The sequence below is a fragment of the Penicillium expansum genome, assembly GCF_000769745.1.
Source record: "Penicillium expansum strain MD-8 chromosome Unknown contig106, whole genome shotgun sequence".
Lineage (NCBI taxonomy): Eukaryota > Fungi > Ascomycota > Eurotiomycetes > Eurotiales > Aspergillaceae > Penicillium > Penicillium expansum.
In genome coordinates, this window is record NW_015971230.1 from 321,432 (window position 1) to 334,870 (window position 13,439).

At 47.1% G+C, this 13,439-nt stretch overlaps 4 protein-coding genes across 4 annotated transcripts; 1 reads left to right on the forward strand and 3 right to left on the reverse strand.

The window, feature by feature from the left end:
- Positions 1-126: 126 nt before the first annotated feature.
- Positions 127-1,787, reverse strand: PEX2_035330 (tRNA-ribosyltransferase family protein; the record flags this gene model as incomplete). The annotated part of the gene is made up of 8 exons (XM_016740808.1): positions 127-319; positions 371-558; positions 618-695; positions 746-803; positions 861-1,181; positions 1,240-1,323; positions 1,390-1,640; positions 1,713-1,787. 8 exons carry the CDS (start codon positions 1,785-1,787, stop codon positions 127-129), a joined length of 1,248 nt encoding a protein of 415 aa, XP_016601421.1.
- A 1,005-nt stretch (positions 1,788-2,792) lies between these two features.
- PEX2_035340 (uncharacterized protein) lies at positions 2,793-4,651 on the forward strand (the record flags this gene model as incomplete). Its single annotated transcript, XM_016740809.1, has 8 exons — positions 2,793-2,837; positions 2,917-3,049; positions 3,100-3,175; positions 3,230-3,311; positions 3,379-3,885; positions 3,940-4,112; positions 4,173-4,257; positions 4,325-4,651. 8 exons carry the CDS (start codon positions 2,793-2,795, stop codon positions 4,649-4,651), a joined length of 1,428 nt encoding a protein of 475 aa, XP_016601422.1.
- A 3,192-nt stretch (positions 4,652-7,843) lies between these two features.
- On the reverse strand, positions 7,844-8,571 carry PEX2_035350 (uncharacterized protein; the record flags this gene model as incomplete). The annotated part of the gene is made up of 3 exons (XM_016740810.1): positions 7,844-8,064; positions 8,359-8,418; positions 8,502-8,571. The coding sequence occupies 3 exons, from the start codon at positions 8,569-8,571 to the stop codon at positions 7,844-7,846; spliced, it is 351 nt and encodes a 116-aa protein (XP_016601423.1).
- A 3,365-nt stretch (positions 8,572-11,936) lies between these two features.
- Positions 11,937-13,100, reverse strand: PEX2_035360 (uncharacterized protein; the record flags this gene model as incomplete). Its single annotated transcript, XM_016740811.1, has 1 exon — positions 11,937-13,100. The coding sequence occupies one exon, from the start codon at positions 13,098-13,100 to the stop codon at positions 11,937-11,939; it is 1,164 nt and encodes a 387-aa protein (XP_016601424.1).
- Positions 13,101-13,439: the final 339 nt, after the last annotated feature.

Sequence of the window (13,439 nt, forward strand, 5' to 3'; positions counted from 1 at the left end):
ACTCTATGTTCAGTCGAATTAACACAGCTGGAATGGATGCAACGCTTTTCTGTAGGATGAAGTGTATTTCTCGTCATCTTTTTCTTCGAAACACTTCTCATTTGATCAAAACCAGTGACCACAGTGTCATGAGTCTGCCAACAAGTCCACTCCAACTCCCCGCAAGGCACCTATCGCCCACTCAGGGAACTTCGATTTATCGCCTCTATAGATATCGGAGAAGAACTTGCGAAGGAAAGCCGGGTATTGGTCCTCGATAATGGCCTGTCGGATTTTGCCCATCAAGGTCAACATATAATGAACATTATGGATGGTCAAACTGTAGAAGTATTAGAATCAAAACAAAACATTGCGGCCAGTCCACACTTACAGATGAGCACCGACGGTCTCTTTGGCTGTGATGTGGTGCATGTATGCTCGCGTGAGGCCAAGGCCACCTTGGTCAGTTGGACGACAGCAAGTGCAGGTACAGCCCTCCTCAACTGGACCAAAGTCATCAGCGAAAGATTTATGGCTTAGTTTCAGTGTCCCAGAGGAGACAATAGCGTCGCCAAAGCGCTAGCTGATGTCAGTGCAAGAACCAAATTTGGGAAGGGGGGAGGTTTGTTGGGTCTTACCGCTGTCCGTGTCGGCCAAACACAATCAAACATATCTGCACCGAGAGCGACTGCTACAACAATATCCTCGGGGTATCCCTAGATTTTATGATTAGCCAAGGCAGAAGAACCCATTCAGCAAGACATACCACGCCCATGACGTATCTGGGTTTATGTTCCGGGAGAATTTCAGTGCATGTATCCACTCTTTGGTTGGTCAGTTCATTCGTTCTTTTTTTCCCTGGTGAAAGCAGAGGTACATACACTTTGCAGAACTCCTCCTTCGCCTCACCACCAGATAGGCCTCCAATGGCAATTCCGGGAGTATCTCGCGCTACCATCTCTTCACAGCACTGCTTTCGTAATTCGAGATCCAGACCACCCTGGATGATACAGAAGAGATTTTGTCGCTCGGGATATTTATGCTCCTCGATGCACCGATCTAGCCATCGCACAGACCGGTCCATAGCCTCCTTGATGCGAGCATGATCTGGCGAAGTGGTTGCAATCACATCATCTAATTGCATGATGATATCAGATCCGATAGAATTTTGGAGAGAAATGGAGTGTTCGGGGGTCAATAACCTAGTAAAAGTCAGCATTTCGGATGTTCAGCTACACGGGTTACAGCGAAGCCACCTACATCGGCGAGCCATCGTGCGGGCTAAGGAATCGCACTCCTTCTTCTGTGACCGTCGCCAACTGAAGAAGCGACACCATCTGGAAACTGAGTAAAAATATACACGGTCAGTAACATACTATCAATGTGCGACAAGAGGATAGTATATCTCACCCCCCACTATCAGTCAAGAGATTCCGATCCCAGCCTTGTAACTTATGCGCCCCGCCCACTGCATCCAGTACCGCCTGACCAGGCTTCAGACCTAAGTGATATGTATTATTCAAGCACAGCATACATCCCGTCTCTCGAAGCTGGTCGTATGTTAGGCCCTTGAGAGATGCCTGTGTCGCGACGGGCATGAAGATCGGCAGAGGCACTGAGCCATGGGGGAGGTGGAGGGTACTCGCACGGGCCTTGGTTGTCTATTTATACCATAGCACATAACACGCATCAGATATATGTTTTTAAATGGCTGTCATGCCACAAGGACGTACCGAGCATTTAGCGTGACGATCAAAGGTTAATGCGGAGGGCATTGATTTGCGAGCGGGAGCGGCGGTAGTCGACATGGTTGCGATTGATATGGATGGAGTCAAATCTGATATTTTAGCGAGGCGCCTGACTAGCAAACGGTGGCATAGCATGGGGAGGGGCGATTTGAGTGTTTGCGATGCGATCAGGAACACTTTTATCTGATAAGCTGTTTGTCTTGTTTGCATACTGAGGCTCAGTTTTGCTTTTATATACAACAAGTAGTCGGCCGCGTTTGCGGCCTTGTGATATATTTTTAGTTAATCTTTTTGGTTGTCTTTTTAAACATCTTTTTAAATGTCTTTGTTTTGTATATATTTTGCTGCTCATCTCAGTTGTATAGATAAACGGTAGAAAAAGGCGGAGAGAGGCTTAATTTGTGAAATGGACTTTTCTATGTATAACTTTGGACACGCGCTCTATGTAAAAAAATATATAATTTAGATATCTTTGAACGTATTCGTGTATATGAAGTCCTTCAATTCTCCATGAGTATAACGGCGAAGATATTCTCACCTTATCTAACACTTAATATTACTAATGAATCATGTTGCTCTCCGACAAGACTAACCCATAGCCTGAAGATTAGTTACAATTTCTTTAATTTGATACTTGAGATCTTAATGGTAGTCTTGGTAGTCGCTAATGCTCTTTGTGTTTACTACTTTTGACATACATTCTGGATGTCCCTGAGATCTAGATGTGGAGATCCGGGGAAACCCCAATTCAGGGGAAACAAGAGACAATCATCAAATGGCACCTCAATATGCAACATATACGAAGCGTCGCTTTAGACCAGGAAGCCATTACTTCAAGCTCTAAATCTATTCCTGAGATCGAATATACCCAATACCCCAATGTCGGTGAGGCATCGGAGGAATGCCGAGTCGCCCTAGTGCGGGGGACAAAAGCCCGGGGAAGCTAAATCACACGGGGAAAAAAAAGAAAGTGAGAAAAAGGGACTGTGGTCTTTTCTGCTTTTCTTGCTCCTGACACACTTTTTTTTGTGTGTTTCCAAGGTTGCTTGACAAAATCTTGTAAACATGGCAACCGAAAAATACATGCAAGATGTTGAACAAGCTTCAGAGGTATCTTTCTCCCTTCCCCTTGTTATAGAACTTGCTGGTGTTGTGGTGTGCGAGATTAAAGGAACTAAAAGTAGCGCAGCTTGCCAGCCCCGATGTTACAGACGATACTCTCAAGACACGCGAAAAGGCCTTGGTTTGGAAACAAGATCTACGCATTGTTCCCTTGTGCGCTGCAATTTACTTGCTCTGTTATCTTGATCGCTCTAACATCGGTATGTTTCCCGGACCAAATTTCGGATAAACTTGAAGCTAAAACATCTAGGCAATGCCAAAATTTTGAATTCGAATACTCACAATGATCTTCTCTCGGAGACTAAAATGACTTCGTATCAGTACACGTGAGTGGCAACCATTGATTAACCACGACTATTCAAAGTGCTGATTTATAAAAGGATCGCACTCATGGTATTTCTGATCGCATATGCACTGTTTGAAGTTCCATCAAACTACTTCTTGAAGAAGCTCCGTCCCAGTGTGCGTCTAAACCAGTCCATACACAGCATTCGTTCCCAATCATTTCAATTCCACTAACACACACCAGCGTTGGATTGCCTTCCTTATGCTATCCTGGGGTGCAACAACAATGGGCCTCGGCGGCGTCCACAACTATGCCCAGGTAACAGGGCTCCGATTCCTCCTCGGCGTAATGGAAGCTGGCCTCTTCCCCGGCTTCGTATACTACCTTACATTCTGGTATCGAAACTCCGAGCGATCGATTCGCGTGGCCCTAATTCTTGCCTCGGCAACACTTGCTGGGGCATTTGGCGGTGCTATTGCCTTTGCTGTGGGGCATATGAATGGCGCTCATGGCCTTTCTGCTTGGAGGTGGCTGTTTATTATTGAGGGCGCCCCGTCGTGTGCGTCTGCTGTTCTGGTCTGGTTCGTGTTGCCAGATTACCCGGAGACTGCCAATTGGCTTACTGCCGAGGAGAAGGAGCTTGCTGCGCAGAGGTTGATTTTGGAAGGATCCAAGGGTTCTGCTCAAGCTATGTCTTGGGAGGATGCTAAGGCTACGCTGACAGACTGGAGATTGTATGCTCATTATGCGGTATGTTTTCTGGGCCTTTTTCTCCTGCCAATCTCTGGAAGACTAACAAGCCAGAAGGTGTACTTCGGAATCTCAACGCCATTCTCGAGTCTTTCTCTTTTCACGCCTGCCATCACTGCTGGTCTGGGATACTCTGATCTCCGTGCTCAACTGATGACCGTGCCTCCATACGCGGTGGCCTATGTTGTGACCATAGCAGTGGCCTGGTCTGCGGACTACTTCAACAGGTAAATTTCCTTATATTTTGAAGCATACTCAGCCACTAACCTGAAACCATAAAATTTCAGCCGTGGTCTCCATTCAGCCATCTTTTCTTTCATCGGGGCAATAGGCTTTCTCTCCTCCGCTGTTCTCCCCGCTAGTGCATATCTAGTGAGTTGCCCAATCATCCCAAGCGCGCATCAAAGCAACGGATATCATAAACTGACCCAAATATTAGAGCCGCTATGGATGCCTCATAGTCGCGGCCAGCGGCGCCTTTGCCTGTATTCCACCTTTACTAGGCTGGCTATCCTCCAATATCAGCTCAACAGCCGGTGCAGGGCTCGCAATCGCACTCAACATCTCATTCGGTGCCCCAGGCCAGATTGTCGGTGTCTGGATCTACAAAAGTGACGAAGCAAAGATCGGATACCCAACCGGTCATTGGACAAATGCAGCATTGCTTTTCTTTGTGACAGCAGGTTGCATTCTATTGAGGCTCTACTACGGGTGGCGCAATCACCGTGGAGATGGGGCAAGAGATGGAAAGAGTTTCGCATATTAGATTAGTAGGGTTGGAGTGTGGTGGTGAAAGTCAATAGGACTCAGTTGTACGAGCTGCAGGGTGTGCATGTCGTATATGAAATTGGGACTGCATGCATCTGAGTCATAAAATACATAGATACTTGAAGTAATTAATTTTAATGACAAATTATAAACACTTGATAATTTGTACTTCGTACGGAGTATGGACAGTAAATAGATAACTTTAGCTCCACTATCTAACTAAATACTTTGTAATGCACGGAATGAAATGCAAGGTTTAGATCTGTATTATACATCTTGGCTGAGTCTCTAATGTTCCCTTAACTAGATTTCCAAATTCAAATTCAAATCATATTCCAGATCTGCATGAGCCCTATATATAATGTTGTCAACAATAATCACAGCTTCTCAGCCAATACAAATATTCCACGCCCATCCCACCACTCCAGATCTAGCCGCACCCGCCACCATCTCCACCTCCACCACCTCCATCTCCACATCCAGCAGTAGCAGCATCAGTTTAACGGTTCTTTTTCTTTTCAGTTGCTTCGTGGTCTTTGTTGTGTGTGTACTGGCCGTAGGATACGCGCCGTCGGGGCGGAGAATCATATGCCTCTTTACGCGATGAGCCGAAACACATGATAATATTTGGCTAGAAGGGATTCGTTTAGAAGGGAATAGATACAACATAGCAGTTTGATGCTTTAGATTTCTCGGGTATTTTAGACAGTGTTTGGTTTGAGGTAAAGTGTCGTCGGATTGGCTTCGGTGATGGAATAATAAATTTCTAGTATTCCAACACCAATATTTACTCTCTGTCTGGCATTGAAAAGATTTGACATTTTAAATAGCTAGATTTTCACTTGCTGTCTCGTATAAGCCGATCGACATAAGCACCGCCCGAGGAAGGCTGAGTACAAATATGGCACACCAAGCAGGAATCTTGGCGATCGCCCTTCGGGCGAGGATTTGTATAATGTACAATGTTGATAGTATACCGAACATAATGCTAGCCCTAATTACCGAAACCCCTATCTTTAGATGTCTTTCTAGCATTTCGAGTTCATCCGAGGCCAGCAATGAGTCGGTCAAAATAGACAATTAGAGTTCAGCGTTCCATGGTTCACTTCAAAGTAACTGACCAACCTTGGAACATCTAACGTCGAATCTACAACGTACGTTTTTGTAGAAAATATATGCTTCGCAAAGTAATATTAAGAATACCTTATTAATACGTATTTGGTTCATTCAACCCAAAAGACAAGGTCGGTCATTTGGACTGCTGCCCAACTCGGCCGCTATGCATCGGAAATTAATGTTTGGCTACTCCCGCGTACGGAGTAGACACATGGCCAATGCTGTGCTACCCGCGGATGTGTAAGTTCGGGTGGGAGGCCAATGCGGCAAGAACCCGCGATGATCAACAGTCTCAAACGAGTGTAAACATGTACAACACCCTTTTTCTGAAAAGGGACGGGTTTGTTCCAGCCGGTGGTGGTCATAGATCATGGATCCATTACGGTGTAGTATACCCGTAATTAGTAAGAATCAAGGGAAAGGAAGAATTCACCCATAAAAGCTCTGTCGATAGATATTCTGTAATCGTATAATAAGAAACAAAGGAGAACAATCTGATAGAAACCAAACCCCGACCATTACAGTCCCAAGTCCAATACCATCCATATATGATACCAACGTAATAGATAACCCGGTCCAGTTCCGTGTCCGAACTTCCAAAACCAAACATAGCCTAACAAGAGACAACATATATCAAGGAAACTCCCTCTATCAGGCGCATACACCCGATCTGAACCAAGGAAAGATAAAGCAAAATAAAGCGTATCGAAGAATGAGGTGGAACGTAACTCGAATCCAAATCCAAATTCTAGACAAGTAGATGCCTGGAAAATGAGAGATTTTGCCCGGTCTTAATCCTGTAATTCCCCTTCTGAACTTTTGCCCCAATTTGCTTCCATCGCCACATTTGCCATGTCGCATCGCGTTTGAGGTTGGGACAATTCGCTTTGCATCCGCGGTGGCACAGACACACGCATTTGTCCATAGCTCCAAGGGAAACGAGGCAGCAGGGGTAGTATATATTGCAAATGCCACCTTAGACTTGTCAACAATACCACAAGGTACAATTGGCATCTGAGCCGCGCAGCAGGAAGTAACGATTGTAATGTGTCCCGGGTATGACATCGAACCCGCTCGAGCATGACAAGTCATATGTTCTCGAAGAGACAAATACCAGTCACTTGACACGATGCATGAGACCTGAGCCCCTCGCCTCCCATCGTGTGGCAGTAAGCATCCGGCCCAATTTCCTGTTTTGGCTCAAGGCAGACAGCGCAAGGCAGAGACAAATCAAATGCTAAAGACGACCTGTATGAACCCAAACCAGGGGAGACAGGAGCAGTAATTGGTCGTGTAGAAACGTACGTGGGATGTGTCTCCAAAGAAATACGTAGAGGCACTCCCAGAAGACACGTATGTGCGAGGGGGAGAGGCGCTGAAAAGAGCCAAAAGGGAGTCTGGTTCGTGATGCATCACACGAGGCCTGACAACATCCAGACACCGTATCATGTACCTGAGCCGTCGGGATCTCGGTGTGGTGTCTCACGACTGGTGCTGAGGTTCCACAACTGCGAAACAAGGTAGTGACCTGCAGTTGGAAGTGGTCATCCGGGCAGGGAGGGTGCATGGTGCATTTTTCCTTTTTATTATTATTTGTCCGTCCTTCCGGTGCCAGAAATTATCCCATCAAAGCCCATGGCATGGATTCTGCATTGCAGTGAGCCATTGTGGGTAGGACTTGCAAGAACCGAGAAGCTGTGGTTATCGACGAGGGATAGTGCATGCATCAGCAGGACTCGGGGAGAAAAGGGTGTCGACACGAGAAAGAGGTGGGAGGAGAGGAATGCGGTGTAGGGGATATGCTTTTTTTCCTGCAGTCAAAAATGCAAGTGAGAGAGCAAGGCGACAACAAAAGGTATGGGTTTTTGTATCGGATAGGACTTGTGGATCCCCGAGGGCCCTTCACAGCAGGCGGAAAACAAACCAGAACAAGCACCCACCACACCAGGAAATGAAGAGCAACAGCGTTCAGGATCAACATCAGAATCGAGAACCAAAAAATTTGATAAAAACACAATAAGGGAAGAGAATGCCACCCAAGACTAGTAGGAAATATTTGAAATAAAGAATACGATCAGAACCCGCCAGCTCCGCGACCATAGCCGGACGACGTTGCCTGCGGGAACAGCTGACCCTGGTAGACAGTAGCAGCTCGGGGCTGCTGGTTCAGGGTCTTAAGGGCAACCTCGGCGGCGTCCTCTTTGGCATTGTTGATAAACTGACCGTCATACCAGTAACGAGCGGCGATGTTCTGGCCCTGGACGGTGACGGTGCTAGACCAGGCGGTACGACCTCCTGCGATTCCGAGATAAAAGTAATTAGTTTTCTGCTGCCAAAACCTCGGAAACTAAAAGTCGGTGTACAAGTGAAGGGGGGGGGTATTTTTCTCTGTCTTTTTCTGCAAGACTCCACTCCTTCCTGCAATGCCCACACGCGAGGCACACAGTGGTGGATAGAGGCACGCTGTGCGCATATGTATTGGACCGGGGATTAAGAGTGGAAATGAAATAATCAGGTTCTGCAGCATAGAAAGACGGTGGATGCGAGACTGAAAGGAAGGAGGAGGAGGATTGGAAATCGGGTAAGTACCTCGCCGATCGGAGACAATGTTGAAGACAGGAGCAGACAGCTTAGTACGTGTACAATGATCTGTAGATGGTTAGTCAGGTATTATTGTCATTTGGGAGGAATTTAGGGCTGCTGAGGCTTGACCACGCATTCCAATGGCTTACCCTGGAGTTGGTCTTGCCAGCTGGGCCGGCTGCCAATACTATTTCCTTGGGGACTGGTAGTATACGACATTGTTGCTTCGTAGAAAGATGAAAAAGCAGGGGAGCTGTTAAGCTTTGCAATTGAGGTGGGATGAAGTGGGATAGAAGGTGAAGAGAATATGAGCCCAAGATAGTGTCTGTTAATAAACCAATTGATGATGAAGATCAAAAGAGAGAGAAAAAAGGCAAGCTTTGAGGGGAAATCACGAGAAGATATAAAAGAAACAACCGGATCAGACAAGCTCAATTGGACCCGTTTGGAATCTCTCGAGATCTTCTTAAATGTATTTTTCAATGACCTTCAAATGGACGACATGGGGAGCGGGGAGTCATATAAACACAGTGGGCCATATCTTCAAGGCCAGGAAAGAAAACCCCGTGGTTGTTTTTTCCTTTCTTCATTTTTTTTCCTCTGTATTTTTTTTTTTTTTTAATTTTACTATTTCTTTTTTTTTTCTATAATTTTTTTTAAAATATTTTATTTTCCCCCTGGGAACAAACAGGAGCCTAACCGTCAAACCTAACGGAGGGGGGGGGGGGGGGCTTNTGGACATGGCACAGCGTCAGCCAAATCCCCCCCTCCCTTATCCACCAGTCAAGGAACGTAGGCGAAGAGTATGCGGATCATTTTGAGGCTGCAACCTGGAACGGCCCGGCGCACGCCGACTAAGCAAAAAACAGCCCTTGAAGAAACGCTAGACAGCATGTAAGGGTTATGGAAGAGGGGCAAACCGGGTGCTCCCAAGTTAGTTCCCGCTCCATGACAGACAGGGAGATATTGGCTAGTACTCCTAGGATCCAGAATAAATGACACCTTTTTCGGAAGCAAGTTGGATGCGGATTGGATGGAAAAAGTGAACAACTCAGAGAACCCCACGTTGGTTTTTTATTTTGTTTTTTTTTGGATTTGCATGCGATTTTCATTTTGGATTTTTCATTCTTTTTCTTTGGGGGTTTTCTCTCTCGCCTCACTTGAGCACAAGTACCTTAGGGCAAGGGAAAAGAGAACGGAAACATTATCATTTCCCGAGATTAGTTTGCGCATGGACTTTAACCGTATCGGCGGAACGGCGGGCTTCTGGAACAACCATGAGGGACTGCATGAGGGGTAGAGAGCTGTGGGTGCTCTCTGCCCAAAAAGCGGAGCCTGTGGCCACAGCGTCAGTGTCATAGCTTTTATTGTTTAATTGTTTTTCGGGTCTTGGAGGATGTGGAGGATGCCCGAAATGTAGATTCAACCAGGTTGGGCCGCATCGGAAAGCGTTGCCAGCTCATCATGATGGATGAGATCATGATTATTTTCGGAGGTCGATTCTCCCACATTGTTGACTCGGGAGTTGCTGGGCACCTTCGAAGCCACAGACCGGGCCGCCCTGCATGAACAGTTGCTGTCGGGCCCAGGATCAACATAGAAGAGGGAAAAAGGGACAAAGCGATGGAACAAGGCAAGATGGGTGGCATTACCGGAGAAACGTCAGAGAGGCATCAGGAGAGCGTGTGTTGCAGAGATCTGGGAACAAAGATACGGCCAAGAACCTCCTAGTTCATTTTCATGTTGTCGGCTAGTCCCGTCGGGTTAACCGCCCGATGTGCAGAGACACCCATAGAAGGAAATTCATCGACAGTTCATTTGGTATTGTTCACAGATAATTTGAATACCCCAGTCGGAGTGAGTGTTCGTTTTGGCAGACAATGTGTTGGGCATTCATGCAGAGTTGACAATATCCTCAACCATGGTTCTCAGTAATGCGGCTAACATCGAGTATATGCACGAAACACGTAGAGAAACAGCCGATGGTCGACAGGGGACTAGGCCAGCACATTATAGGGCGTCTAAAATATTGGGAAAAAAAGAAAGAAAGAAAGAAACAATGAATGAGGGGCTTGCCCCGCACCCAATCTTGATTGAAGTACATCTATACATGTATGCTGCGCAGTAGACTACATAAGTACCACGTACAATGTTGGTACCTACAGTAGTAGACATAGTAGACCAGTATAATTGCATGCTAAGAATACATACGGGGTATCATATTGGCTATTTCTTGACTTTCCATAAGGCAGCAAGGCCAGGGGTGTTCTTTGGGCTGTTACTGGCGCTAAAAAGAAAAGATTCATCCAGAACCAATCGATCATGAGCCCTAAACAGTAGTACTGATAATTCTTCATATGATACTCCGTACACTAGTCCATCCATTCTCTCCCCTGTCTGCATTATGAGAAAAGTCTTGGGTGAGTAGGGTGTACATGCATTTGAAACAGGTCAATACCTAGGCAGGTCGTAAGATCCAGAGGTCAATAGAGCACGAGACATTTAGCTCGAGACTCGAACCATGGTTCACAGAATAGACTAGCTCTAGCTCCAAAACAGTAACCATGGTTCAGTTTGGAGCGGTCAGATGCTACGTAACATCCGATGCAACACCAGCATAACAATAACCTTGGGTCAGGATGTGAGATGAAATTGTAAGCTATCATTGTCCATGCTCGGCTCTGCAATATAAAAAAAGGCCCTAAAACCTGCAAGCCTGCTTGGCTCCCTGTCAAATCCGTATTAGAGGATCGCCCGGAATTAGGCTCGTGTCCCCGGAATCCCGTTAAACCGAGATGATTCGTGTCAATTAACAACAAACATGAGGCAAAAAGGATGCAGAATGAAAAAGCAAAAATAAATATAAAAAATAAGAGGCATGGCACGAATAATCCACAAGAAGAAGAAGAAGAAGAAGAAGAAGAAGAAGAAGAAGAAGCTAAGCTAGAACAAGAACAAAACATTCATATCCTTTATTCACATCATTAAGTCATTAAAGGCAGCATCAAGCCCCGTGCGCCATAAATATGTGGACTAATGCAGGACCAACTCATCCATCTAGTTCATCTTATCATAGACCTTGTCTGGTCTTGGAGCCGAGGGCCCCTGTGTCGCTTAGGCAGATCCTCTCCGCTGCAGTACTTGGCCGATCAGGCGCCGAGGGCCCATGCGCTCTAGGCTCTTGACTAGCGAGTGCTGAGCGGGCAGGATCCAAGACGGACGCCGCTCATGATGCCAGCGACGACGAATGCAGTCGTCAACTAGCGCAAGTATCCCTGTTGCGACAATCACACTGAAAAAAAAACGAACCGATTCATCAGCCTCATGCCTCATCATCACTTTGCGCAGGGGTACTAGGGTGCATTGCGCGTGGTGCATGTGGTGCATGCGTTGGTGCATTGTACACGAACCACACACCCCCCTTATACGAACCACAGAAAAAGAAAAGAGAGACCAACAAAAAATAGGGGGAGAGATACAAAACAAAAAGCAAATAGAGTCAAGGCCATATTTGGAGCCCGAGCTAAGGATAGAAACAAAAACTAGCCAGGTGGGGGAGGGGTGGGACAGGGATTCAGAAGAACTTACTCGGCAACATCAGGCATCGTTTTGTAAACTTCGGGATCACTGATCCACAATGAAGAAGGCGGCACCCAACCCCCCTTACTTTCCTCTTCAACAACCTCCAGCGGCGCCAGCGTATCCGGCACCAAATGAGCAATAGTCTTGGAAGTGCGCGTGTCAACCAAGAAATAAGACACTTCATGCAGATCACCCTCTTTGCGGACCTCCCTCCGCCACTGGTACTTCGTGGACCAATACTCGAACTCGTATTTCTTAGTCGAGCCAGGTCCTTTGCGACGCAGCTCGACATGCGCATAATTCGAGAATTCGAGCAAAATCGTCTCACCCAGTATCGGCAAAGTCTGTCCTTCTTTCTCTTTCTCCAATTCATCCTCTTCAACTGACCCCTTATCTACCTCTTCCCCCGCAAAATGTCCATGTCCATAGCCAGCCCCAGGCCTTGATTCCTGCCTCTTGAGCTCCCCATTGGGCGGAGAATGACCACCGACTGAACCAGGCCTAAACCCAGCAAAAACATTACTCCACGAGGTGTGCAGCACCGGCCTTCGCTCATGAGCAGGCACAACCTCTCGCCTTGCAGAATGGCACACCTCGCGCCCAGAGTCCCGGCAATACCGCCGGAACGAGAACTTCCGCGAGAAGAGGTCGTACATGCGCAAATGGAAGAGGATGACGTCGCGCTGGGAGCCGTCGCGGAGGTGGACCGGCGTGTCGACGCGCAGGTTCATGTTTCCGTCAATGGTTGCATCGTCGTGACGGATGAGCAGTCGCCGCGATGAGGGGAAGAGCGGCGCAAAGGATGAAGGTGTTGAGGGAATTGCGTCCAATGGGTAGAATTCTTGCCGCTCATTTACGCAGTAGCGGCCTTCATGGGGACTTGCCGGCTCGATTGGTTCGGGCTCCGGGTCAAGCTCGGCTGTGGAGTATGTTGTCGAGGCGTAGGTCAAGGCTGAGGAGCGGGGATATGGCTCGCGGCACTCGTACTCGACTTCGACTTCGGCTTCGGATCTGGTGTGATGTTGGTTGGCTGGGTTCGTGACCCAGTCGCTTTTGTGTGGTTTGGGGGCTATTCGATCGCTGTGAATTGTTGCTGCCGTGCTTTTTGAGCATGAACTGTCTGTTGAGCTGTAGCTGCCGGCTTGGCAGGATTTATAGGAGCCCATGGTGTTTGTGAGATTGGTTTGGGATATGGCTTGTGATGTTGATTTGAGGCTATAGGTGCGTATGTGTATGTGATCCACTGATCTATAGTGAAGGAGACGAAGAAGGGTAGAAGAAGTGGAGATAAGCCAGGAGTAATATCAAAATCAGCCGTAAGTAAGCCGCAGGTGGTGTGGTTGACCAAATAAGGTATATCAGAGCAAAGGCGATCACACCCGGCGTTTGGACCTGTAGATAGTCCGGTTGATTCCGTCGAGGAGGGGTCAGATTCTCATAACATGGGGTACCGAGGAATAATAACAGCGACAAGGGACATTAGATATGATATCCCTAGGGTTATT